This window comes from Nelumbo nucifera, chromosome 5 (assembly GCF_055504915.1).
Source record: "Nelumbo nucifera cultivar China Antique chromosome 5, China Antique-T2T, whole genome shotgun sequence".
Classification (NCBI taxonomy): domain Eukaryota; kingdom Viridiplantae; phylum Streptophyta; class Magnoliopsida; order Proteales; family Nelumbonaceae; genus Nelumbo; species Nelumbo nucifera.
Window position 1 is genome coordinate 5,276,375 of NC_142653.1, and position 27,994 is coordinate 5,304,368.

The 27,994-nt window shown below is 38.3% G+C and overlaps 1 protein-coding gene across 5 annotated transcripts; it reads right to left on the minus strand.

The window, feature by feature from the left end:
- Window positions 1-373: 373 nt before the first annotated feature.
- On the minus strand, window positions 374-26,980 carry LOC104589123 (putative lipase C4A8.10). 5 transcript variants are annotated; one of them, XM_010247322.3, is made up of 10 exons: window positions 26,251-26,961; window positions 11,968-12,035; window positions 10,498-10,568; window positions 10,010-10,279; window positions 7,980-8,140; window positions 7,843-7,898; window positions 7,610-7,662; window positions 7,416-7,542; window positions 6,455-6,552; window positions 374-568 (listed from the first exon to the last, which is right to left on the minus strand). In XM_010247322.3, exons 1-10 carry the CDS (start codon window positions 26,511-26,513, stop codon window positions 497-499), a joined length of 1,239 nt encoding a protein of 412 aa, XP_010245624.1. In that variant the 5' UTR covers window positions 26,514-26,961; the 3' UTR covers window positions 374-496. The 5 variants fall into 5 exon arrangements, 4 of the variants coding, with proteins under 4 accessions (XP_010245624.1, XP_010245628.1, XP_010245625.1 ...); XR_016076774.1 differs by having other exon boundaries at window positions 553-568; window positions 7,399-7,542; window positions 26,251-26,959; XM_010247326.3 differs by lacking the exon at window positions 10,010-10,279 and having other exon boundaries at window positions 26,251-26,980.
- Window positions 26,981-27,994: the final 1,014 nt, after the last annotated feature.

A 27,994-nucleotide genomic window follows, 5' to 3' on the forward strand; every position in this document is an offset into this window, starting at 1 on the left:
ATATATTTTGCCATATACACCTCCACAAGTCTATGTTTTCTCACTTTACTAAAGTAGATAATTCCGATTCCTTTGTGTGTCCATGTCCATGAAACACTACTTAGAAGTTTTGATGTGCTACGAGTCTGTATGGTTATCGGTAACATTAAAGGAAAAAGAAACACAAGTGCAAGCTGAAGTCTGCTGTAAAATACTAAAGCCATGTTTGGTTTGAAGGAAAAGGTAGGGAAAGGAAGGGAAAGACAGGGAAACCAATACAAGATTTGTAAAGGTTTCCTTGCCTTTTCCTTCAAACCAAACATAGCATAAATAGAAAATTAATCTTTGGGGAAAAAACTACATACTGTTAACATCCATTTCGACACTGTACAGGGAAAGAAAATTAATCTCATTCTTGCATATGCTTACATGAAAATGAATTGTGTGCATGTATATGCTTACCTCCATTTTGAGATAGTTTACAGCTAGAAGTAAATAAGATAGGTGTTAAGATGTATTACAGGAGAAAGTTATCAATAACATGGAGAATCACATCAGCACCATCAGAATTGATGCAGTAAGTCTTCACCTGTAAACAGAGTCACCACAGTAGCATCCTCTCTAAGTCATGAGAATCATGTAAGAAAAACTAAAAGCTCTGAGCTTTAAAAATAATCATCAACTGACAAATGCTACCGGCATTGTATATTTGAGGTCCAGGTACATTTCTCAAGTGGAAATGATAATAATATACTACTGGGACTTGATTATAGAGCAGAACCAGATTGAAAGGACCAAATAAGTGTTGGGAAAAAGAACAGAAATTCTAATTTGAAAACAAAGCCACTTCGAATTCAATTTTCTTCATGCAAAAAAACATGAGAGGTCCAAATATATAGACTTACAGCTGAACTAACCTTAGCTAAAAATAAGCAACTAAATTAGAAAGTGGAAAAACATGGCTCACTAACTCAAAATAGTGCCTAACAATTTGGAAGTAAATCACCCACTAAGTCCACTAACATAATGCCTAACAATTAGGAAGTAAACCACCCACTAAGTCTACTAACATAGTGCCTAACATTTAGGAAGTAAATCACCCACTACGTCCACTTAGTTTGAAGCACTATCAACACTCCCCCTTGCTTCAAAGCTTGTTACTCCCATCTGCAGTCTGAAGTACTCGTGTTTGGCACGTGGTAGTGACTTGGTAAGAACATCAGCTACTTGCTCATTGGTCCCACAATGCTTCATTGCTATTGTTTCTTCAGCAACCAGATTTCGGATGAAATTATAGCAAATGTCAATGTGCTTTGTTCTGCTGTGGAAAGCTGGATTTTTCGCCATAGCAATGGTTGCCTTGTTGTCACAAAACACTTGAGCTGCACCTTCTTGAACTTGGCAGAAATCAGCTAACAATCTCCTTAGCCAAACTGCTTGACAAACTGATGTTGTTGCAGCGACATATTCCGCTTCTGATGATGACAAGGCCACGGTCTCTTGCTTCTTTGAACTCCATGAAATAGCACCCGAACCAAGGGAGAAAACATAGCCGGAGGTGCTTTTTCTATCATCCAAGCAACTTGTCCAGTCACTGTCAGTAAAACCCAAAAGTTTGAAATTTGATACTTTTGAGTACCAAATTCCAAAATCAACAGTTCCAACAACATAACGAAGGATCCTCTTTGCTGCCCTGAGGTGATGCATTGTTGGGGTAAGCATAAACCTAGAGACAACGCTGACAAGGAATGCTATGTCAGGCCTTGTGTGAGACAAGTAGTTCAAACCGCCAACCATACTTCTGAAATACTTCGCACTCGCCATTCCAGTGCCATCATTAGCTATGAGTGTTTCATTCACATTCAAGGGAGTTGGAGCTGCTTTGCAGTTTAACATATTGAACCTTTTCAACAAATCATTAGCATATTTTCTTTGGGAAATAAAAATCCCATCTGCACTTTGGTTGACCTCCAAACCAAGAAAATAATGCAACAAACCCAAATCTGACATCTCGAATTTTTTCGTCATGCAAGACTTAAATTCCTCAACAAAAGACTCACAAGATCCCATATAAATTATGTCATCAACATAAAGACACCACCAAAAAATCAGAGTTACCTTGCTTCTTCACATAAAGTGTTGGCTCATTTTTACTCCTTTCAAATCCATTCTCCTGAAAGTAAGAGTCTATTTTGCTATACCATGCTCGCGGGGCTTGCTTTAGGCCATATAAAGCCTTCTTTAACCTATAAACTTTGCTGTCATCGTCACTAACAAAACCTTCAGGTTGAGAAACATACACCTCTTCATCAAGTTCTCCATTCAAAAAAGTGGATTTAACATCAAACTGGTACACAACCCAATTTAATTGTGCAGCCAAGGCTAGAAAGGTTCTCACCGTTTCAAAGCGAGCAACCGGAGAAAAGGTTTCTTCGAAGCCAACACCTTGCTGCTGAGAGTACCCTTTCGCCACCAACCGAGCTTTGTGTTTCTGTATAGTACCATCAGCATGGTACTTTGTTCTGTACACCCACTTGAGCCCAATAACATTCTTGCCTTCTGGTAGATTGATCAATTCCCAAGTTTCATTTCTTTCAATAGCCGACATCTCTTCTTTCATTGCGTCCTGCCAAACTTGACTTTTTGCAGCTTCATCATAACAAGTGGGGTCAGAAACATACAAGGCAAAGCTACATGAAGCATAAATATCCCTCAATGATCTGAATTTTCTTGGAGGTGTTTCACTAGAGGAACTTGAAGATGAGGACTGCAAGCTTGTTAGAGTAGATGCGCTACTGTTGCTGGGGGGAGATGAGTAAATGGTTGAGTTGCTGCTACCAGCATATGGACTAGCTGGTTCTGGAGGTTCTGTCACAGGAGTTTTTTTTTTTTTTGATGAATTTGTCACAGGAGTTATACTAGCATCTTCTGTAACTTGTGGTGTTGTAGGTGTTGCATTGTTGTTGTTCCAGGCCCAAGTTTCTTCTTCATTGAACTTAACATCCCTGCTAATAATTACTTTGCCACCCACAAGGTTATACAACTTATATGCTTTGGATTGAGGGCTATAGCCAACAAAAATGCATTTTTTTGATTTTTCATCAAGTTTGTTGGGGGTTGAAAAAGTAACCAAGGCATAGGCTATACAACCAAAAATTTTTAAGTGGCTTACCCGTGGCTTCTTATCGTTCCAAGTTTCATATGGGGTCCGGTTCATGACAACTTTTGTAGGTGAGATATTGAGAAGATAAATTGTTGTTGCCACTGCTTCTGCCCAGAACTGATTTGGAACACAACTTGCTTTCATCATGCTTCTTGCCATTTCAACCATCGTTCAATTCTTCCGCTCAGCCACACCATTTTGCTCCGGTGTGTACGGTGCCGTCAACTCCCTGTGAATGCCATTTTCTTCACAGAAAACATTAAATTCATTAGAGGTAAATTCACCACCCCTATCGAAGCAGAGCGCCTTTATACAATGCCCACTTTGCTTCTCCGCTAATGCTTTGAATTTCTTGAAAGTTTCAAAAGTTTCTGATTTGAATTTCAAGAAATACACCCAACTCATGCGGCTGTAATCATCAGTAAATAACAAAAAATATTTGCTTCCACCAAATGATTCAATACTCATTGGTCCACACACATCAGCATGTACCAATTCAAGACAATCAGAAGCCCTCCATGACTTGTCTACAGGAAATGAATTTCTACTTTGTTTCCCATAAACACAGCCTTCACAAAAATCAAGATCATCAATTTTTGGCAACCCAACAACCATATTTTTTTGAGCCAATAATTTCAGCCCTTTCACATTTAAATGCCCATAATGCAAATGCCACATTTTTGCATCACTAGCTCTAGCAATCAAGGCACAATCTCTGACTTCAGAGACTTCTAACGGAAACATTTTATTTTGTGCCATAGGAATGCTAACTATTTTGTGCCCTGTTTTCTTATCTTGGACAGAACAACAACCATCATCAAACAAAATAGAGTATCCACCATCCATCAATTGCCCAACACTCAACAAATTATGAGCTAAATTAGGAACATATTGCACATATGGAGGAGTTTTACATTACCTTGTGAGGTTTTGATGGCAATTGTACATTTCCCTTCAACTTGCATTTGCTTGTTGTCTCCGAGTCGAACTTCACTTTTCTATGACTCGTCAAGTTCTTTAAAAAGAGACTTTGTTCCAGACATATGGTTGGAGCATCCACTGTCCAGAAACCAAACTCCTTTGGAAGCATCATCAATAGGAGAATGAGCCATGAATAGCTTGCTTTCCTCTTCAACTTTCTCTGTAAAATTGGCTTGTTTCTGCTCATCTTTCTGCTTGGTCCAACATTCTACTTCTTTGTCCCCCAATTTCTTGCAATATCGGCATTGGATGGTGCTTTTGTATTGGTGTTGATCACCAAATTGGCCTCTTCCTCTGCCGCAACCACGACCTCGACCACCTCTGCTCTGTCCCCGACCTCCAGAATTTTCTGACTTTCCCTTGTAGGAAGACTCCCCCTTAACATGAAAAGCCTTCTCCTCAACCTTTTCATAGGATCTGCTCAGTCTAGCTTCATGGGCTAACAGAGAACTCATTAATTCATCAAAAGTATAACTAGACAAGTCCTTAGACTCTTCAATTGCAGCAACTACATGATCGAATTTTGAGGTTAGGCTCCTCAAAACCTTACTCACAACAGTTTCATTGCTAACACTTTCACCATATGACTTCATATGATTAACAATCCTCGACACCTTGGATAAAAATACTTGCACAGATTCTTTTTCTTTCATGGCCAATGTTTCAAAATCACAATGAAGAGTCTGTAATTTAACAGTAATTACCTTCTTGTTGCCCAAGAATTCTTGCTTCAGAATCTCCCATGCTTGAGTGGAGGTGCTAGCTGCTGCAATTCTTGGAAAAATTTCTTCATCAAGGGCCTGTTGAATGAGGAACAGAACCTTTGCATCCTTCTTACGGGTTTCTCGTAACCGTTGATTAGGCTCGGTTGGATTTGTGTCTTCAAATCCCTTCTCCACCAAGTCCCACAGCTCTTGAGACTTGAACATGGTCTTCATTTTGAGACTCCAGAAGTGATAATTTTCCCCTTTGAAGACTGGAATTAGGGGCAGAGCTGATGAATTGGCTCCATTGCTTCCCATGGCGGAACTCTCTTTTCTCTTACTTTACCCTTTGCCCAGATAAAGACCCAACTTGGCTTTGATACCAAAGAAATTGTTGGGAAAAAGAACATAAATTCTAATTTGAAAACAAAGCCACTTCGAATTCAATTTTCTTCATGCAAAAAAACAACATGAGAGGTCCAAATATATAGACTTACAGCTGAACTAACCTTAGCTAAAAATAAGCAACTAAATTAGAAAGTGGAAAAACATGGCTCACTAATTCAAAATAGTGTCAAACAATTTGGAAGTAACTCACCCACTAAGTCCACTAACATAATGCCTAACAATTAGGAAGTAAACCACCCACCAAGTCCACTAACATAATGCCTAACAGTTAGGAAGTAAATCACCCACTATGTCCACTTAGTTTGAAGCACTATCATAGTGCCCAACATTTAGGAAGTAAATCACCCACTACGTCCACTTAGTTTGAAGCACTATCAACGATAAACAGTACCCAGTCCTAGGGATTGTGGCTTGGGCTGTGCCCTAATCTGAATAAGCCTGAACTTGTTCAGAGATGCAGCTTCGTTCGCTTGCGTTGGGTAATAATATAATGTCAATGTATGGAAAGTGGTTTCTATGGATCAAACAACTTTTGTTCACTAATCAATAATAGGACCCCTATGATTAGGAAAATCTCTTCTTATTCTTCATACACTAGCGAATATTTTAATACACCAAGAATAGAAAAAGACAAATGTGTACTGGGGTTAGGATGGATTTTGTTGCTGTGAGCCCAACCTAACCTGATCTGTGGGAAATCTAATAAACCAAACATAAAGTTAGTTGGACCTGTCCCAAGTATCCTTGCCCAACCCTAATCAGGTGCCAAGACCCAACAAGAAATGATAAGAGGACTAGTTTACAGGAATAAACCTTGTTACTTAGCGTTCAGAAAGCAACTGGATGTCTTTGAATAGTATCTGTAACACTCCATCTGCTTTAGCTTCTCACTGGGTCAATTGAATCAGAACGTGTCTGTTTGACAGGGAAAAGTTACTGGTTACATAGTTCTAACCTAAGATGAATGAATGTATGGAAGTGGGAGCCGGAGCTGGGGTGGGAAAACAGAAGCATCAACTATGAGTCAAACTTGACTCAGACTTGATGAGAAGTTTGGCAGGATATGCCATGTCTTTCAGACATCACATGGGTCAAACTTAACAAGATGTTGGTCAAAGTAAATAACTGTTACCTCAAATTTATGGAGGCTTCTGACATCTATACAAATCAGATTTATTTTAGTGTATGTGATGAAATTGAGAAAAGAGAAGATACTTGCCTGTATGGTACTGTGTGCAAGAAATCTCTGTTTACTTCTTCTGAAGCAAACATCAATTCGTTCCCAACTCAGTTTTGTGAGACCTCTTATCATTGCCTCTACAATTTTGGCAAATAAAAAAAGAAACTCAGTTTGTTTTCCTTCTTTTGATAATTAAGAAAACTTTATTAACAAAAATATAAGAGAAGGGACAAAGCCCCTATACAAGAATAAATACGGAAAAGATTCCCTATACAACATCCCCTTCTTTTTTTTTTTTTTTGAGAAAATACAACATCCCCTTCTATGTATCAAAAAACTGTGGAATTCCACCTATTACAGAAATTTGAGAACCGAAACTCATCAAGCTCTCCTAAAATCAACTCGGTCTCTATTCCCGAGATTCAAGGCCCTGCATATGCAAGGCACATGCTTAGATTGGTACATGATTTAGGACCGAATAGAACACTCTGAATCATAACCCAAAGCCACCTATACTTCTTCACTTGAACTAGTGAAAGCTAATTCGAGAAATGGACAAGAAGAAAACAAAGAACTGAGTATGTGATATGAAAAAGGATAACAAGCAGTCAAACACTATTTATCAAATGTAAACATCTTTACTAAATGTTGGTGTGAAGTTCATTTTTATTTTTCTTAAAGATATTTGTTTCAAAATGTGGTGACCCAACCGATTAGCTTGTAGGTAATGGATCACTTTTGTTTTAGCATACATTTGTTACAAAAGAAATGAATAACATATGCTCAGTTGCATGAAAAATAAATAATTTTTAGTCTGTCAATCCGCTTTTTATCTTGGTACAGTTTTGTTACAGATAACATACAAATAGCATGTGTTTAGTCATATGAAGAAAGTGCTTCAGTTCAGTTGTAAATATATTAACAAGCAAACAAGGGATTTATTTTGACATTAATTGGATTCTAAAATTAAGTTTCAAGCTTACGAGCTGCAGTTGCAAACCTTCCATGTCAATAGTCTTGCATCCTTTTACAGCCTCTGAAAGGACTTCTTGCCCAGGACTGAATGTCTTTGGTTCCTCCACATTTACTATATGTGGATATTTTCCATTCCCTGCCAAATGCTTGCACTGGAAGAAAATATAATGAGCAAGCAGATGATGTATTTAATAATCTTTGCAGAAGTTGAAAATTTACCTTTGGTAGCTCATTCTTTCGGCGTATAGATGATGTACACCCCCCAACAAGGTCTTTGAACAAAGTTAAGTTATTGAAACCAAATCATACAACATTAACATAAAGATTTGTATCAACAAACCTAGATTGTCAAACCTGTTCAGTCTGCTAAACTGTTTGTATGCCTGATACTATTTTCTTGAGATTAAATGAATATCTAGATTACAAAATACAAATTTCCTAAATCAGGATACGATCAAAGCATGTATTTGCATAGGCAACACGGCGCCTGAAGGATTGGAGAGCAGATCTGAAGAAAGGAAGAGAGCTGATGGTTAGAAGACATTTAGAAGATATGCAGAACAAGTTTTAATAACTCATGATGCCTCACATGAATGGAAGATCTCCACAGTCATTGACCATTTGAAGAAGCAGAGGAGGACTTTTGTTATCACCATCAGTCAGGAATAGATGCTTTCCAGTTCTACTGAGAATCCATGACATATGAGATGCTGCTTTTTCCATAATATGAATACCACAAAAAATTGGAACCTGAAAAACAAACAATAAATAAATAAACAAAGCAACAAATTTTTTTCTGAAAAGGTAAGGTAAAAATTTTCATAACTAAAAGGCTAGAGCCAAGAAACAAGTACAAGAATCTATAGCTTCTATAAAGTGACAGTGAAAACAATAAGTAGACAATCTATAGCTTCTGCAAATAAAGCAACATTGACATAGTTTAAAAAAATATCCATATGTACCAGCATTCAAAATAACCATAATAACAGGAGATTCTTCACCTACTTTTTGTTTTTACTAAATTATAACATTCTATGTTTCAAATAATAATGCACAAATAGATATTGGAAAACAGTAATTTGTTGACTGATAATCAACTTATAATGAAGTGATTAAAAGCAATAGCAATCTTTAAGTAATGGGATGATGGTTGATATTTTAATTTGTGCTTCTCCAAATTTGATATAATGGTCTATGGTTTGGAGGTTAAAACAGAGAAACATGAGAAATATAGGACAAAGGAGGCCTTTCTTTCAATTGACAAAGTAGTAGTCCTTTGTAAAGTCATTCTATACTGAAGAAGGCTTACTAATCAGGTTGAGTAAAGAATTGATCAAAAAAAAAAATCAGGTTGAGTAAAGAGCATCTCTTATACAACCTACCCTTTACCTGCCACCTTGTATTCATAGTTTTCCCACAAATATTAGTCATTAAAAGTTGTGATCTTTTAATATAGTAATCTCAGAAAGAAGGTCTTTACTATTGGCATGTGGTAGGTGCCAATAGATTGCTATGTTAGATACTTAGGTTATTTAGAGAAGCTTCTAAATGAACTGACCAGCATAGCCACAGAAGCTGGTCTATGGTTTCTGGTAGAGGCCATCATGGGCCAGGGCCCCAGGCAGGGCTTAGCACCTATGATAAGGGCTATAGCCAGCCTGGGCCAGGCTCCAGGCCTACATGACTTTAAGTATTAAATATTAAATAAATACAAGCATACATATATACTATTTTATATTATATAAGACATGTATAAAATTTATATTATATACATTATATAATAATACAAAATATGATATAAAATATGTATTATAAGTGTCAGCTCTCCCTCTCCCTCGCCCTCTCCTATGCTTTAATTCCAATAAGTTGTTGCTTGATTCTAGCCATTCTTTATTTGAATCTTAATTTATTATTGTAGGTATTTCATTTGATTAATAGCTCAGTTTTCATTTCTTGGAGTAGCCCCTTGGATGCTTTAATCCTGCACTAAATTCTTTTCAACAAATAAATCTAATGGCCTCAAGCCTACAACACTAAGCCCTAATTTCTTCAAGGCTCATTAAGATTTTTTTTTGTAATTATTTTCTTGATTCTTAGCCACAAGTTTTTAAGCCATGGATACCTGAAATCTCCCATCTTCATTGTGAGATCAAATTCTTAAGGCCCATTTTAGGATGCTCCTACTCTGTCCTGTATCAATGACCTACAAATCATAAATTCCACTATGCATACTAATTCAGGCATACTTCCCCACCATTTTGAATTATTTTCACATAATATTTAGTCATCATTTCTTTTGTTCTAAAGAAAATTTTTAAGAAATCAACTAATATATTTTTTAATTAATTAGATATTATTGTAAATATGAAATTATGTCATCATATAGACCAAACATAAATGAATGAACAAATGAAAGAAAGTAGGTTCTGATGAGGCACTCCTAAGACTTCTGAACAGGCAACAAAAAGTTCTAATAGGTACTGGTAAAGAAAGTATTGCTTTTAACTAACTCAGGGGCATCCAAAAGTTTGCATTCTGAACAGCTTCAAAGAGAATAGGTCATTGGTTTTGGAAGAGTGGCTTAACAAAACACTTCAGGCATGGAATTAGCAAAATCACCTGTTTATGCCCTCTTGAACCAAGGTGTGGTGTTGCAAAAGTTACAAAATTCATAGGTTCCAGTCCAGCTATTTTTCCTTTGGATTTCCCATCCAAACTTGGAGTTCCAGCTCCATCATTTGTACAATCTCCATTTCCTTCAGAAGGTTGCCTTATGAGATTGTGTTCATAAAGCCTACCAATAGCATATCTTGCCACCAAACCACCCAATGAGTGCCCTATAAAGGATATTTTTTGAAGCCTTGGATTATGCCTTGTAATTGATTGAACCTGGAAAAAGAAAGAAAGAAAGAAGAAACTGCACTCTCTAAGTTCTTTACCTGTCATGGCAACTTCAGATTGGCATGCAATCATGAACTTATAACGAAACAAACAAAACCAATTTCAGGAAAAACATTTTGTTCTGAAGGACAACATTAGATTAGAGCTACGGTTGCAGAGGAAGAAACAAGGTAATTTTTTACAGATGTGATGGAATCACTATGCACCTCTTCTGCTAATCTCTCTCCCATTGTGTCAACACCATCAAAAGTCAACATTGAGGAATTACACGCACTGCCTGCATATAGTGCAGCAATAAAACTCCACTCATGTTAATAAATGAAACAAAAGCGTGCCCATAAGTGTCAGTTTCAAAAGTATGCATGCAGGCAATATTTGCCACACATTAGCCTTGTACATTCAAGGTCAACAACCAATTCTTGCTAACTTAAAACTATTATGACCAGGGCAAGGAGAAATAAGTATAGAAATTCATTGCCCAAAGTCCAAGAGTCATTATGTCCTTATATATTCAAGGTCAACAACCAGTTCTTCATTGGTAGTCCAAGACTCAGAAAGATGCTCCTTAAACAGTCAAAAGAATATATATCAGACAGACAACAGTCAGAGGATGTAAAGACATCCCAACTAAGAAAAAAAACTTAAGAAAGAAATTCCACTTCCAATATAAAAATTAAAAAGCTTAAGAAAAGCTATAACTATACAAGAAAGCCTTTTTCTACAATGGATTTTGTGAACCCATTGAACACTGAATTCATTTCCCATGCAATCCATCTAATATGAAATATTAGCTAGGATTGACTCCATAAGCCTCCTTCAATAATCAAGAAATTGTTTGCTGTTAAATAGCTAGGATGCTGAGACACATATTAGATCCAGACATTGATATGAAGAATGAGATGTCACTCTTCTTTCTAAAAATCCAAATTAAACATTATTATGAATATGCTCATCCTGTCTAATATGTTAATACAATACTTCTATTTTAATCTCCAGATGATGTATACTTCGATGACTATAAGATCCATTCATTTGAAATTAAGAGAATAATGTAATATAAAATTGTAATAGAGATATTTAATGGGAAATTTAGATAGAGAGACTTATATGCATCAGAACTATCTCTGTAGTATCCAGTATTGGCATCCATATCATATTCTATTGTAAAGAGTTGTTACAGGTTTCTCTGTCAAGCCTTTTCTGGTAGATGAGGACATTACTGAGATGATCTAATGATCAATGGAAAGAACTTCTTCAAGTGAATAAATTCAAAACTTATGGAGATTACATGAGTAACATGACATTCGGAACTATCCAACTGAGAAGAGAACGACATGATGTATCAATCAGCTAATTATGCCACAAATGTGAAAGGCTTTTCATCTTGAGTGACTTTCTAATTTTACATCTTCCCAATGAGTTCATGATCCCTCTATTTCAAAGTGGTAGATCACGTTTTGAAATTCCTAGTACATTTCTATACCTAAAAGAAAGTTCTTTTCAATCAAATGTCACACTTTGAGCTTCCTAGAACTTCATCCAAGAAGTACTTCAAGCACCAAAAAAAATGCATTACATTAACTGCAATTACCAGCACTATCAAGATTACATGACAATTTAATCTCAAAAAAGACAGAATCCAGAAACAGAGGAAGTCAAGAATAGAATAAACTCACAATGCACAAGAATATCTTGGGGATATCTTTTGCGGAATTGCTTAGCAGCATATTTCCAATTTCCAGCACTGGATAGATAATCACAATAGAAACAAAAATTAAATTTACATTAAAAATAAGTCTGAAAAAAAAAATAAAAACAAAGAATTGCTATAACACAGAAAGCAATTATATGCAATGGGTAATGAGAGCATAAGTTGTTCCAACAAGGAAATTATTTTGGTAACGGCCAACAATCCCATTGTACTTTGCTGGCTCAACAAAGTGCATTAGAACTTAGGTTCCATATGAGAGTTATTGATTTTGACATTCTTAAAATGTTTCTTTGATATTCATGGAAATATGTTAATAAAAGAAATATCCCCTCGCCCCTTGCAACAAATGATTAAAATATCCATACAACAAGCCCCGTATCATATCAGGCATATCCGTCTCGATGCATCCAGATATGCTTGGATACACCGATACAAAAGCTTTTTAAAAACTTTAAAACTTTAAAATAGCCCGTGGGACCCTCTAATACCTATAAAACAAAAAAGTAAAAAAATAAAAAAATAGGGTATCGGTCGTATCAATATGCACCAATGTCCACTTGAGGGCATAGTTGTCAAGGCAACGCCTAGGCGACTAGGTGGTTTCCTGAGGTCACCTCGCCCAGATGACTGATGGTTTTTACATTAGGCACCCGCCCAGATTATTAGGTAGGCGCCTATATTCAAGAGAGGGCGAACAGGTCACCTCACCCAGATGACTGATGGTTTTTACTTCAGTTCGTCCAGTCCAGACGACCAGAATGGCAAGAATGAACCAGACGGTCCAGACGGTCCAGATTTCAGAACTTCTTCTTCTTCTTCTTCAGTAGTTCAGTTCTTCTTTAAGGGGTGGGTTTTTTTTCCAGTTTTAAGTTACAAAACAGGGGTTCCACCCCACTCCCTTTTTTTTTCTTTTTTCATTTTATACTTATGGATTCACAAGTCACAACCGTGTGAAATCAATTTACTTTATATCATTTTTTTTGTTCATTGTTGTGTGAAAAAACAGTGGCTGTTCCATTAGAAAATAGGTGTGAAATCAATTTATTTTATATCAATTTTCTGTTCATTGTTGTGTGAAAAAACAGGGGCTATTATTAGAATGAAAACAATTTATTTTGTATCAACTTTTTTGTTCATTTTTGTGTAAAAAAACAGGGGCTGTTAGTAGAATGAAATTAATTTATTTTATATCAGTTTTTTGTTCATTTTTGTGTGAAAAAACAGGAGCTGTTGATCTGTTCCCTAACTTTCAATTTTGGTGTATCAGTTTTTTGTTCATCTCTTGCATGTATAATGTATTATGTTTGTGAGTTAGTCGTTTGTCCATAAATGTTTTACTTAATTATCATTTATCATTAGTGAATCAGATTTTGTTCTCTTTTATGTTTTCATTATCTGTTTAATGTTAATTTGTGTTTGTTAATTAAGTTAATTTGTTGTTTTCATTGACTCATTGCCCATTACCCATTGGTATTTAGTTTTATTTTCATTAGATAATGGCAAATGAGGGAAATCAAAACACTTCTGGCACTAAGAATAAGGCTCAGTCAAAAGATCTAGCATGGAAATATGCATATTGGCATGATTTAGAGGACAAAAATGCTATTACGTGTTCCTTGTGTGGAAAGATTGTCAAAGGAGGAATTAAGAGAATAAAACAACATTTAATTGGAGAATTTAGGGATGTTACCAAGTGCCCAAAAACTACAATGAGTATTGCAAAGGAGATGCAAGAATACATGTGCAAAAATAAGAGGAAGAAACCATTAGATGATTCCACAGTGGAGGACAGTTGTGGGCCATGGGAGCAAATGGTTTCTGAGAGAGAATCTCACCATGAACGTAACCTACCTACGGAAGTAGGTGGCTCCATTTCAACTGGTAGGAGTTCCCAACCATTAAACACCAATTTTCACAGAAAAAAAAAAAGAAGGAAAATGTTAGAGGACCCATGGATGCTTTTGTGAGGCCAAGTCCAGAAGAAGTGATAGAGGCAAGGCACAAGGGACACTTGGTGCAAACAAGCATAAAAAGCCGGTTGAAAAAGGAAGAAAGAAAAAAGATGAATGAATATGTAGCAAAGTGATTTTATCAAGCCGGAGTACCCTTCAACATGGTAAAGTTGAAGAGTTTTGAGATTATGGTGGAAGCAATTGCACAATTTGGGTCTGGGTACAAACCTCCAAGTTACCATGAGCTGAGAGAGCCACTCTTGAAAGGGGAGGTTGAGAAAACAAAGTTGCTTTACAAGGAATATAAGGCCTCTTGGAAAACTTATGGTTGCACTATTATGTCTGATGGATGGACTTATAAGAGACAAAGAAGGTGAATTCCCCTGAAGGTACATTCTTCTTGAAATTAGTTGATGCTTCCAATGAAATCCACAATGCAGCATACTTGTATGAATTGATTGATAAGATTGTTGAGGAAATAGGAGAAGAATATCTGGTGCAAGTGGTTACTGATAATCACTCTGCTTATATTGTTGCAGGTGACCTTTTGAAGATAAAGAGAAAGAACTTATTTTGGACTCCTTGCACTGTTCAATGTTTGGACTTCATGTTGGAGGATATTGGAGGATTGAAGTCTATTAAGAGTTGCATTGCCAAGGCAAGATAGGTGACAGCCTTTATCTGCAAACATCCTCTTCTCCTTGCTTATGGAAGGGATCTTGTTACATGTGCTATTACAAGGTTAGCCACATCATTTCTTAATTTGCAAAGTTTGTTCACTTTCAAAGAGCCATTGTGTTCTTTATTTGTTAGTGATATGTGGAATAAAAGTAAATGGGAAAACAAACCAGAGGGTTTAATAGTCTCAAGTACTATTCTTTTTGTTACATTTTGGAAAAATGTAAGGATTGCCCTTTTAGCTTCCCAACCAATTGTGGAGGTCTTACGGTTGGTTGATGGTGATGAGAAACCTACAATGGGGTACTTCTACTTTGCAATGGAATGGGCAAGAGAAAAGATAAAAGCAAATTTTGGTAGGAGAGAGAGAGAATATAAAGCCCATTTTGGAAATTTTTGATAGGTGTTGGAATAATATGATGCAACATCCTTTGCACCTTGGCCGGTTTCTTCCTCAACCCAGCCCTATTTTATAAAACTGAAGCTGAAAATGAAGCATTAATTGGGAAGTTTGAGATGGGCTTTATAGATTGTATTGAGATGATGGTGAGTGACATTAAAATTCAAGATAAGATCTCCCATCAAATGGAAAAATATAAGCATGTCCGTGGTGCATTTTCTAAGGAAATGGCAATTAGACAACGGGAAACAAAACAGCCAAGTAATATCTACCTCTAGAATCTTATGGTTAATTCATTAATTTTTTTGTAATGTTATCTTTGAATTTGTATTTTCTAATTTAATTTTTTTCTCTATTTGTAATTTGTACTTTGTAGTTGATTGGTGGCATACTTATGGACATTGCACACCAAACCTTAGGCGTATTGCATTACACATATTAGGTCTTGAATGCACATCTTTTGCCTATAAGCGTAATTGGAGCACCTTTGAGCATGTAAGTAATTTTATTATTAATTGATTTATGATTATAAAAGTTAAAATATTTTATTTTTATAATCTTCTTATTTTTGTTTGTTATGAATGTAGATTCATACCAAGAAGAGGAACAAACTTGATCAAAAGAGGCTTAACGATCTTGTCTTTGTTAAATATAATCAACGTCTTCATGACAAGACGTGCAAATCCATGACAATTTGATCCCATTTGCTTTAATGATGTTGATGAAGGTAGTGAATGATTAACTGGAAGAGACCCATCAAATGAGTTAGTTCATGAAGGTGATCTCACATGGAATGAAGTGGATGAAACATTAGGAGCAACTGAAGCTGCCGAGGGACCAAATAGGTTGAGAAGAAGTGCATATACAGTTTATACACATGCAAGTAGAAGCGGAGGTAGAGGTGGTCATGGAAGAAGCGATGGTAGTGGACAAGACAAAGGGAAAAGTGTTATGTAAGAAGAGGAAGATGAATCCTCAATGTGAGATAAAAACATTGAGGATAATGAAGATGAAGATGAAGTCGTAGAACTTGATGAGGAAGAAGATTAAGACGATGAGGATGATGATGGTGTTGATTGTGCTATTGATGATGTTGGTGGATTTAGTAGAGGGATTGTGGGTTCTTGTTTCCTAGATACTCAAATTAGTTAGATATTTTTCTTTATTGATCATCTATAAACTTCATCTTTTGATATCCTTTTGTGGAGAACTGGATAAGTGCATTTTTTTTTTGTTATGGTTTTATTCATTGCTTGATTTGGTTCCTACTTCCTATCTATTTCCTTTTAAATGCCTATTGCCTAGAATAGATAATTTCAATCAAGGTATGTGTTTGATTTGATTCCTACATAATTCCTTTTATTTTTTGTTCATTTATTGTAAATTTAGAATGCTTTTTATTTAATTTATTATTGATTTTTTTTGTGTTAAAGGCAAAGTGAGAAAAGAGAGAGCATTCAAGGACAATACTCAACATTCACCTCAAATTCAAAGATATTTCTTTATGAATTAAAAAAATAATATTTATTAGTTTAGTTTTTTGGTGTAATTGGTTTGGACTCTATTGTTAGTGTTATTATTTTATCTTTGTTGTTAGTGTGTTGTCAGCCTAGGATGTTGTCAGCTTGTTCTTTTCTTCTTTTAATTAGTTTATTATTAGGGTGTGCTGCCAGGGGTATAAATGTAATCTTCCATTTATTATTATGTTATATCATTATATTAAGAAGTTGGGCGCCACCAGCAATACTTTTTGACTCCTAAACTATTTCCCTCTCTCTTCTTCTCTTCTTCTCTTCTTCTCTTCTTCTCTTCTCCTCTCTCTTTTCTCTCTCTCCAAGAAAGAAAATAGACTCCTTTTTATTGAAAATAATATATTTAAATGTTGAACATGAAGTCATGAATACATGCTAAGCTGATAATATTTTATGTTTTTAGCTTTTTATATGAAATTTATACTCATTTGAATGATTTATAGTGTTAATAGTTAGTGTACATGTTTGCTAGTTAGCACACAAAACCAATAAAATAACTTAGAAAAGCATAGGAAAAGGAAAAACTCAAGAAAACTAACATTTTAAAATTCCAATGCCTAGGCGCCCTGTGGTCGCCTAGGCACCTTGAAAACTATGCTTGAGGGTATTGGGCATATCGATATTTTAATCCTTGCTTGCAACAAGAAGAAAATGTTCAAGCAACACCATTGAAATCAACATACTGCTTACCATTTTTTTCACTTTTAGTATAAAAACTTAAAAGAAGGAGCTCAATTGTTCAATGGAGCAAGGATGTTATCAGACAGTTAAATCAAAAGCAAAAGAAGGTGATGGAGATCAAAAGTCGCTGAGGTCCACGGGGCAGCTTGAAAGACACCTGCAAGGGAAGACGAGGTCAGAGGGCCCAGGGCAAGGTCTCGGGCTTAGGCTTCCGACGGTCAAGTTAGAAGGGCTGAGCTGTCCAAGGAAGAGAGCAATATATGAGGCCAAAAGTCCCTAATGAATGCTCAACTAACCTTTATATAGGCAAAGGCCACACATGCCAAGTGAGACGTATCGGAGTGACGTGGGACACCTGGAGCTCTCAAAGTAGAACACTTGGAGCTTGGTCAAGACACGTGCTATCTCTATGATGCCACGTTGCTCTTGCATAGCGAGGCCTTGGGAGCTCGTTGATTGACAGGCTAGTCATGTGTGATGATGGCCCTGCCAAACATTGACTGATGGCCCTATCACCGATGACAGCCTTGCCAAGTGGGGCTGCCAAATGTGACGGACAGCAATGGTTGTCCTGCCCGATGGGCCGCCAAATGGCCTCCCAATGTACACGTGGTGGAGCTCAGCCATGCATCTGTTGGAGTAGCTCAGTTGGAGAGGTCATGCTTCCTTATGTCGGGAGTTTGGGGCGCACACCGAGCTCCTAGGTCGAATACCAGACCGTTATTTGGTTTCCCGTTTGACACAGGGGTAGATCTACAGCGGAAGAAACCCGTGCGGCGTCCAAGCCAAGGCAGGCCAGGACAAGCCTTTTGTATGCTTAGGGCTAGGAGTTGCCCGATGAGATGGCTCCACCAAGGTCAGTAGCACTGGATCATGACCTCAAGTCGCATGGCCGGGGCTCTCTACTGGCTCCGGCTGGTCCATGGGAGGCACCGCTTACGTGCTAAAGGGGGAAGGCCATGATGTGAGGCGACTTGGCGCCGATGTGAAGGGTCTCTTGTATGCCGATGATGTAGGCACCTGTGTGCCAATGATGATAGGCAACCGTTGGGCCGAAACACACCCGTGCGCTATGGGCAACGAGATAGCTCATTCAGCTTAGGCAAGGGGCTGGCGTGGTGAAGGGTCATGCTTAGGCCAGGCCCGCATGCCAAGCCTCCCTTGAGTGTCAGTGGCACAGTGCCGGTCCATGCACTGTCCCCATGAGCATGTGTGCGCCCATGAGGAACCCTGGTAGCCATGCTAGCCATTAACCAAGGCCGCCCCGCAAGGGATGTTGGTCTAAGAGTGCCAAGGTCAGGCACCCAAGGACCACCCCTCCTCAAAGAGTACGTTAAGCTTTTAGAGGTCTACCTGAAGATGACATCACTTCTTCCAAAAATCTTACAGGTGAAAATGACGATTGTGTCCCTTAACGTAAGCCCGCCAAGCGTAGGCAAGGCTAAGCTTGTGTTAGACCATGACACGTTGGTCTAGTTGGAGTAGCTTGTTAGGTTGCTCGTCATTGGCGAGTTGCACGAGGCAAGGTAGTCCCTGTTTCACCGAGGTGAACCTCACTGTTGAGTTGGGCCTAGTTTTTTATTCTTATTTTAAGCTATTTAGTTAGGAAGTTGTTGGGCTTTAGGCCCATTAGTTTGTGTTTTTAAGTTGTGATTGTTCAGCTACATTAGTAGCCGCCCTACTAAGGGCATCCTTGTAATATCTCATCCTTTAAGTTAAGTATAAATATAATGAGGGGTTGGCGGCTAGGGTTAGTTCAAGAATCCTGGTTGACTTCCTACTCTTTTCTCCCTCTCTTTTCTTCTCTACTACTGAAATCTTTATCTTCCTCCCCTTTTCCTTTCACAAGAAATTCAACTAAATCTATAATCAGTGATTTCTACTTGGTATCAGAGCAGGCCAAAGGTTCCTTGAGTTGTTTCCTCATGCAGCCCTAGATCGGCCGACTGCATGGTGATTTAAGAGGCTGATCGAAGTTCTCAGGTAAGCCCAGTTTTTGGATTTTTTGGTGGATCTGTGTGCCCTGTAGCTGGTCTAGGGTTTCTCATCAAAATCAGGAAAAACTGGAGAAAGGGGAAGAGTCTTGTTTCTGTTGGACTCTTCAATTTTGACCTAGGAAGTGGTGCCCTAATTTTTTAGGGTTCCTTGGAGTTTTCTGTAAAGGGTGGTTCAAGTCCTGCCTGATTTGGAGGCTTCTAGAGAGAGCGGCTGCCTCTTCTCTCTCTTCTTCCGTCCCACAGAAAAGGAATCTTTTGTGGGAAGACAGCCTAGGACACCAGAAAGGTGTTGTTGGTTCCATAAGTGTTTCGTTTGATCTTGTTACATATTTCAGTTATTTTTTGAGAAGCATGGAGGGTTACGGAGTTGAAAATAAGCCCGGGAGTAAAATGAAACCAGTGGGAGGAGGTGCTGGAGACCTTTTCGGGACTAAGACCATCACTACAGTTAGGTTGGATGGTACAAATTACTTAGAATGGTCACAATCTGCAAAGATGGCCATTTGTGCTCGTGGGAAATTAGGGTATATCACTGGTGAGAAAGTGAAACCCGAAACTAGCAACTTCCGGTGGGTACATGAGAATTATATGGTGATGACTTGGTTGTGTAATTCCATGTTGCCCCATATAGGTAAAATTTTTTTATGGGCAAATACAGCTAAGGAAATATGGGATGGGGTTGCAGAAACCTATTCACAGAGGGAGAATGTTGCTAGGGCTTATCAGTTGAAAAATCAGATTATTTCTACAAGGCAGGGAGATAGACCTGTTGCAGCCTATTTTTCAGCCCTTAAAACCCTATAACAGGAGATTGACCATTTAGAGACATTTGCTTGGGAAACCACTAAGGATGCAGCTACCTATCAGAAACATCTAGAGAAGTATAGGGTGTTTGAATTTCTTGCTGGCCTTAACCCTAAGTATGATATTGCAAGACAACATCTTCTTTCCAGGGACAGTGTTACCCTCTCCCAGGCATATGCCTTTGTGTCAGGGGAGGAGAGCAAGAGAGATGTGATGATGAAAAATCCTGTTTCTGATCAGTCTACCATGGTGAGTACTGTGAAACCTAAACAAAGTGGAGATCGGGGTGGCAGTGAAATCAAGAAGGAAGATAAAAGAGATTTGATCTGTGACTACTGTAAAAAGCCTAAACACACAAGAGATACTTGCTGGAAGCTTCACCCACATCTTGTGCCAACTAGACTGAAAAATAAGAAGGGAAATGCACACATGGCAGTTACTGGTGACATTCCGACCCCTCCTACTACAGCTGCTCTGGAGTTTGTTGCAGTTGTTGTAGTAAGGGCCGAACTTGAGAGGTATGGGTAACTTTTGAACCAACGGGATACAGCCAGTTCCAGTTCAGTAGCAAGCGGACAACAAGGTACAGGTGGCACTAGTGGAATCCACTCTACTGCCTTTGCTCACATAGGTAGTTCACACATCACTGCAAATTATGTTTCTACTTCAGGTAAGGAGGGACCTCCTTGGATTATAGATTCTGGAGCCTCAGAGCACATGACCCATAGCTCTATTATTTTTTCTTCTTACCAGCTCTGTTCTGGCAGAGATAGGGTCTCCACAGTTGATGGATCCCATGTTCCTATTGCTAGGAAGGGATCCGTCAAGATTAGTGATTCTATTTCTCTACCCTCAGTCCTTCATGTTCCTAGATTGAGCACTAATTTGTTATCTGTTAGTAGTTTGATTAAGAACCTGAATTGCTTAGTATTTTTTTTCTCCTGGTCATTGTATTTTGCAAGATCTGGATTCAAAGAGGACGATTGGGAGTGGTCGTGAAGTGAATGGGATCTACCTCCTGGATGTTCTTCCTCCTCATCAGAGTCATCATGTCAGCAGGGATAGTGAGTCAGGGTCTGTGGGTCAAATTATGTTTTGGCATAATCGTTTGGGCCATTTACCTTTTTCTTCTTTGAGTCTTTTGTTTCCAAAACTTTTTGAGTCTGTTAGTTTGTCAAGTCTGGAGTGTGAAGGTTGTCAACATGGAAAGCATTGTAGACATTCATTTAAACCTAGTAATAAAAGGTGTTCTTCTTCTTTTGATGTTATTCATTCGGATGTGTGGGGACCTTACCATGTTCCTTCCATGGGAGGCTATCGATATTCTCTTATTTGTGGATGATTTTTCACGATACTCTTGGATTTACCTGATGAGATCCCACGATGAAGTACCATCCTTGGTGAGGCAATTTCATCAGATGGTGCTAACACAGTTTGGAACAAGAATAAAGGTGTTCAGATCAGACAATGCCAGAGAATATTTTGAAAAACACCTTGCTTCATATCTATTAGAATATGATGTTGTCCATCAGAGCAGTTGTCCCTACAGTCCACAGCAGAATGGTGTTGCAGAAAGGAAGAACAGACACATTGTTGAGATTGCAAGAAGCATGATGAGCACATCTACAGTTCCAGTTCGGTTTTGGGGTGATGCAGTTCTCACAGCAGTATATCTGATTAACAGGGTGCCCTCTCGTATACTTGGATTCAACATCCCATTCAGTCTCTTTTTTCCTGAGGGGGAGATGTTTCATATTCCTCTCAGGGTGTTTGGGTGTGTCTGCTTTGCACATGTCCTTGGTCCTCACCGCTCAAAGCTTGATCCCAAGGCAAAGAAGTGTGTCTTCCTTGGATATGCAGAAAATCAGAAAGGGTACTGCTACTATGATCCAGTCTCTGGGAAACGGTATGTTACCATGGATGTCACTTTTTTTTTAATCCACATACTTCTTTTCAAAGAATCCTTCTCACGGGGAGTGTTTTGGGGAAGTGAGTCAGCAGTCTATTCCTCTCCCAGTTCCAGTCCTTGTGTCTACTCCTGTGCTTGACCATCCAGTGTCTACTCCTGTGCTTGACCGTCCTGTGTCTACTCCTGTGCTTGACCATCCTGTGTCACCTACCTTACCACCTCCTTTGCGTCCTTTTTCTCAACATTACTTACAACAGAGACTTCACAAGGAGGTTGATTCCACTGCAGCAGAACTCACATCACTTCCTGTCGATTCCTTGGAGACTCCAGATTTGGCTGACATGGATTCAGGTATTCCTCTTGGTCCCGCTACTGTTTCAGTTCCCATTGATTCTACTAACCCTGTTACAGATAACCTTGATCTTCCTATTGCTCTCAGAAAAGGGAAGAGAAAGCGTACTGCTCATTGTATTTCACAATACTTATCCTACAGTGGACTTTCTCCTTCCTACCGTGTTTTTCTTTCCTCCCTTGACTCAGTGTCTATACCCAAGGGTGTTAGTGAGGCTCCCTCCAAACCAGAGTGGAAGGCAGCTATGCAGGAAGAGATGGCAACTTTGATTAAGAATCAAACATGGGACATTGTGGATCTACTAGAAGGCAAGGAGACAGTTGGATGCAGATGGGTTTACACGGTAAAATATAAGGCAGATGGAAGTATAGAAAGGTACAAGGCAAGACTTGTTGCAAAAGGGTACACACAGACCTATGGTGTTGATTACTTAGAGACCTTTGCACCGGTTGCAAAGATGACCTCTATTCGGATACTTCTTTCTCTTGCTGCCTCATACTCTTGGCCCTTGTTTCAACTTGATGTGAAGAATGCTTTCCTAAATGGGGATCTGCAAGAGGAAGTGTATATGAATCTTCTTGTTGGCTTTTACAGTGATACTGAAAAGGGAAAGGTATGTAGGCTTAAGAAGTCACTTTATGGCTTGAAACAATCTCCCTGAGCATGGTTTGACAGATTCAAAAAGACCTTGATTGCTTTTGGATACACTCAGATTCAATCCGATCATACCTTGTTTGTGAAGCGCAGGGGATCTTTGGTGTCAGTCCTAATTGTTTATGTGGATGATATTGTTGTCACGGGGAATGACCTAAGTGAGATTGATTGTCTGAAAAGGAATCTACATAAAGAATTTGAAATTAAGGATCTTGGAGAACTGAGATACTTCCTAGGCATTGAAGTTGCAAGATCAAAACATGGAATTTTTATCTCTCAAAGGAAGTATGTCTTGGATCTTCTTCAAGAGATAGGGAAGCTTGGAACGAAGGCAATCAGTACCCCTATTGATTAGAACCATAGAATCAATGCATCAGAAGGTGAACCAGTAAAGGACATTGGAAGATATCAGAGACTTGTGGGTCGGTTGCTATACTTGTGTATGACAAGACCAGACATTTCCTATGCAGTAAGTGTAGTAAGTCAATACATGCATGCTCCACAAGTCCAGCATTGGGAGGCAGTTGATAGGATTCTTGCTTATCTGAAGGGACACCCGGGCAGAGGCATATTGTTTACTGATCATTGACAGTTGAAACTAGTGGCTTATACAGATGCAGATTGGGCAGGATGCCTTGATGACAGGAGATCAACTTCAGGAGTGTGCACCCTTGTTGGGGGTAACCTTGTCTCGTGGAAGAGTAAGAAACAAACAGTGGTGGCAAGATCAAGTGTTGAAGCTGAATACAGGGCCATGGCACATGGAGTTTCAGAACTTCTCTGGATTCGTTCCCTATTAGAAGAAATTGGTGTACAGGCAGAAGAACCTATGATGTTATACTGCGATAACCAGGCAGCAATTAACATTGCCCATAACCCAGACTAGCATGACCGAACTAAGCACATTGAAGTGGATAGACATTTTATTAGAGAAAGAGTAACTTCTGGAGAAGTTTGTCTTCCATACATTGCTTTTGATCTGCAGGTCACGGATGTTCTCACAAAGGTGTTGCAAAGAACAAGCTGGAGCATGATCTACGCAAGTTGGGAATGTGTGACATTTACTCCCAACTTGAGGGGGAGTGTTGAGTTGGGCCTAGTTGTTTTTTATTCTTATTTTAAGCTATTTAGTTAGGAAGTTGTTGGGCTTTAGGCCCATTAGTTTGTGTTTTTAAGTTGTGATTGTTCAGCTACATTAGTAGCCGCCCTACTAAGGGCATCCTTGTAATATCTCATCCTTTAAGTTAAGTATAAATATAATGAGGGGTTGGCAGCTAGGGTTAATTCAAGAATCCTGGTTGACTTCCTACTCTTTTCTCCCTTTATTTTCTTCTCTACTACTGAAATCTTTATCTTCCTCCCCTTTTCCTTTCACAATAAATTCAACTAAATCTACAATCAGTGATTTCTACTCTCACGACTATGAGGTGGTGTTGGTCCTCCAAGGTGGGGTCTCGCAATCAAGGATGCAAGAGCCTCAATAGCTGCTACGTGTTCGAGCCTTACAGCCTTACAGGGGGTCGCATCTAGGGGTGCAAGTCGAGCGGGCTGGGCTGGGTTTTAGCTCAACCCAGGCCCAACCCTAAGAATTGGACCTAAAGCCCGAGCCCGAGGTCAAGCCCGAATTATCCAACCCAAGCCCAGCCCACACTAAAATTTCAGGCACTTGGGTTGGGCCTGGGCCAGGCCAAACTTGGATTGGTTAAGAGGTTTTCACATTGACTTTTGGGTTTCCTTAATTCATGTTGCCATAATGCCATTTGAATTAAAAGAAGTTGAAACGTCAAAGACACAAAGAGGAAAATTGATGTTTAGAAAAAAAAACTAATTAGTAATTAATGAGTAATGGCATTGGCACATGACACCTAATACTAAATTAGTAATTTACTAATTAAACAATTACCATTTAGTCATTAACATACGATTCAACTATATATACATATATATTATAATTTATAAATGTACATATATAACATATCGGGTTGGGGTCGGGTTACCCAAGACCTCAACCCGAGCCCAACCCAAAAAATATAAAAACCCGCCTTTTCAAGTCCAGGCCCAACCCGTGAAAAAATCAAGTTGGGCCTGGCCGAGTTCGGGTTAAGCCCGCCCAAGTTGCACCCCTAGTCGCATCCTGGGGCAGAGCCAAGCGTAGGGGTTAAAAACGTAGTAAAGTGGGTCCTTCCCCCCCACCCCACACACACACACACACTTGAACTGAAATGTTAAGATCACTCTCTAACACTCCTCGAACTCCCAAAATTAAAAAAAATATATATTTTTCCTTTTAAAAGGATCTGTAATAAATCCAAACCTTCCTGTCCCATATCTTTCAAAATCCTACCTCTTCAACTCCCTATTTCATTTTCTTATTTAATTTGCCCCCCTCCCCCGAAAGAATTTCTGGCTCCGCCACTGGTCGCATCCACCCTCATCGGAAGGATAATTGTTTTTAAAGTTCAGACAACTAATACTATGCAGCTAGATCACCTAAACCAATTATTGATGTATGCAATCATGTGATGCTCCTTACTTCCATAGATTGTGTTTGTTTCCCTATAAAATGGATGCAGAACTTTCCAGACGGAAATATTTCAGCTATTAATTCTACCCCTTTACAGTGAAAACTTTGTTTTCGACTCCTAATTTGTTTTGGTGTAAATGGCAAGAAGAAAAAAGTCATCATCGTAAGGGGGTAAAAACATATAGCTCAAAGATTTCAGCATTCAAAAATATCCCCTTATTTAATGTTGAAAAAAATGGAGCGACACTGCAGCCCAACTGATCTTAGAACCTTTGTTCCACATTCTATACTATAAGCAGAGCCTCTTTCTTCTCAACTGATCTTAGAGTCATATGGAAATACCAAACTTGTAACAAAGTTAACAGCTCCGACACTGCAGCTCAAGTCCTAACTCCTAATATTTCCATTCCCACCCAAAACCTTGGACCCGATTCACAACAGAGAACCTTCTTTTATTCAAACAAAACCATTTAAATAGAGTATGCGATTCTTGAATAAGAGGAAACATGCCAATGCATTGGCACACGTTCAGACAAAAGTAAATTGTTGAAATTAGCAGTTTAGCAGCTATCTTCGAAATTCGAGATCAAAGGAAGAGAAACACCTCTAATACTCATTTTAAACAAGATTAAATTGAATTCAGTGCAATGCACAGGCATCAAACGTGTACCAGCGCAGTAGCATTTATCGACCAAAAATAGCATTTCAGAAATGCAAAGAAACTGAGTCATAGTAAAACCAGAGCAAGGAAACAAAGTAACAAACCTCCCTATGATGCCATTAACCATGACGACAAGGTGAGTTGGAAAGCGATGATCTCCGCTATCACCGGACTCGGCGACCGAACTCGGACCGCCGTTCAAATGGTGTTCTGATCTGAAACAACCCATTCTCGGTAAATAAGACTTCTTCTTAGTCCTGTTCTTCTTCTTCTTCTTCGCAATATTTGATTCGTGGCGTGATGTTTCGGGTTCTGGTGGTTGAGCTGTTTCGGAACGGCTATGCAACTGCAACTCCCGAGATGCCATTCTTTTTAAAGAGGAATCCCGAATCAGGGGAAAGGATTCGAACTGTTGGTCTGTTGTTCACGGGTTGGTTTAGTTCGTTAGTTACCGATGACGAGGAGGAAGAAAGAAAAGACTGAAAATGGGGATGGGGTTTTAGATTGTAAGTCCACGACACGAAACGAGGCGAGCTCTTTCCTTTGTTGCTAATAACTTGCTGCTATTGATATATTACGTCAAAGTTGATACAATCGAATCCATCACTTCCCAGTTCCCAATTCCCTCCACAAGTCTGGTCCCACCGAGGTCCAGCGACTCTACACGACTCGCGAAGAACGGAAGAAGGTGCAGTTTAGTCCCTGGCGGCTGGCGCAGAGAACGATGTGGACCAATTTCAATTTGTGCCCCTACTCTCTCCAGTTATTTACACATGCTTTTCTGTCTTGCTTGTTGTGATATCGGAGTGAAGCAAAGTGCATTCTTAGGAAACCCCGGCAATGTCCCGATCGCGGAAACGGGCAAACGGCTTATTTTTCAACGAACATAAGATTAAAGAAACACGCAATTGATTTAAGCCAGTCAATCTCTCTCTCTCTTTTTAACTAGCGGGCCCGTGCGGTGTACGGAATAGGGCAATTCTCCTTCTAACTCGCCTCTAGTCAAGACACTCCATCCCATTCCCGTCCATTTCTCATGGTGGAATAGGTTCGAGGTAAGGCACTCATTCTTTATTGGAGATAGGGAGTCTCCAAATTTTCTCTACCCCGAGACAATCACCTAAAAATAATCTAATTTATGGATATTTTATAAATAGGATTATGAGAATTTGGGGGTATTTATTTAGCTATGTTAAATATTCCATTATTTAAAGATTTAAATAATATGTAAAATATTTAATATTTTTTGTTATTTAAATTTTATTTCTTTAAAGTTATAATGTAATTTTAAATATTTAGTTACATAATTATTTAGATATTTTTTATTTAATAATATTTATTTATAATTTTTAAAATATTAGTTAGTTATTAAATTAATTGAATAATCCATAAAATTGTAATTTATATTGTAATTACATAATTTCATTTTTAAAATTCGTAAAAATATAAAATTGTTAATAATTTGAATATTATTAAACATATTATAATTATTTTTTATGTTTTTAATAAATATTGTAAAGTTATTAACATAATTTCATTATAATATTTAAGTAATTATTAAATATTTTAATTGAAACTTTCTTTATATAGATATTGATAAAAGTAGAGGAGAGGATAAATAGGAATTAGAGAAAATTTAGGAGATAAATAGGAATTAGAGAGAAATAGAGATAATTTAGGAGAAAGTGGGGGATAGTTAGTTTCATACTAAAAATGAGAAGAAAAAAAGGAGATAAACCATGTTAGGTGGCAATTCCTAATGCTTATAGAGGGAATCTTATACCCCTCTACCTCTAGAATTGCTCAATTTAGGTAGGGAGAAAGAAGAGGACGGGAAACTGGTCCATT

Bases quoted from the DNA above. Each gene is read 5' to 3' on its own strand.
- LOC104589123 (XM_010247322.3), bottom strand. From the start codon at position 26,513: ATGGCATCTCGGGAGTTGCAGTTGCATAGCCGTTCCGAAACAGCTCAA. The intron at 10,569-11,967 runs GTGAGTTTATTC...CACTATATGCAG, and splicing joins CCAAGATATTCTTGTGCATT to GCAGTGCGTGTAATTCCTCA. The intron at 7,543-7,609 runs GTAAATTTTCAA...ATTTTCTTCCAG, and splicing joins GAAAGAATGAGCTACCAAAG to TGCAAGCATTTGGCAGGGAA.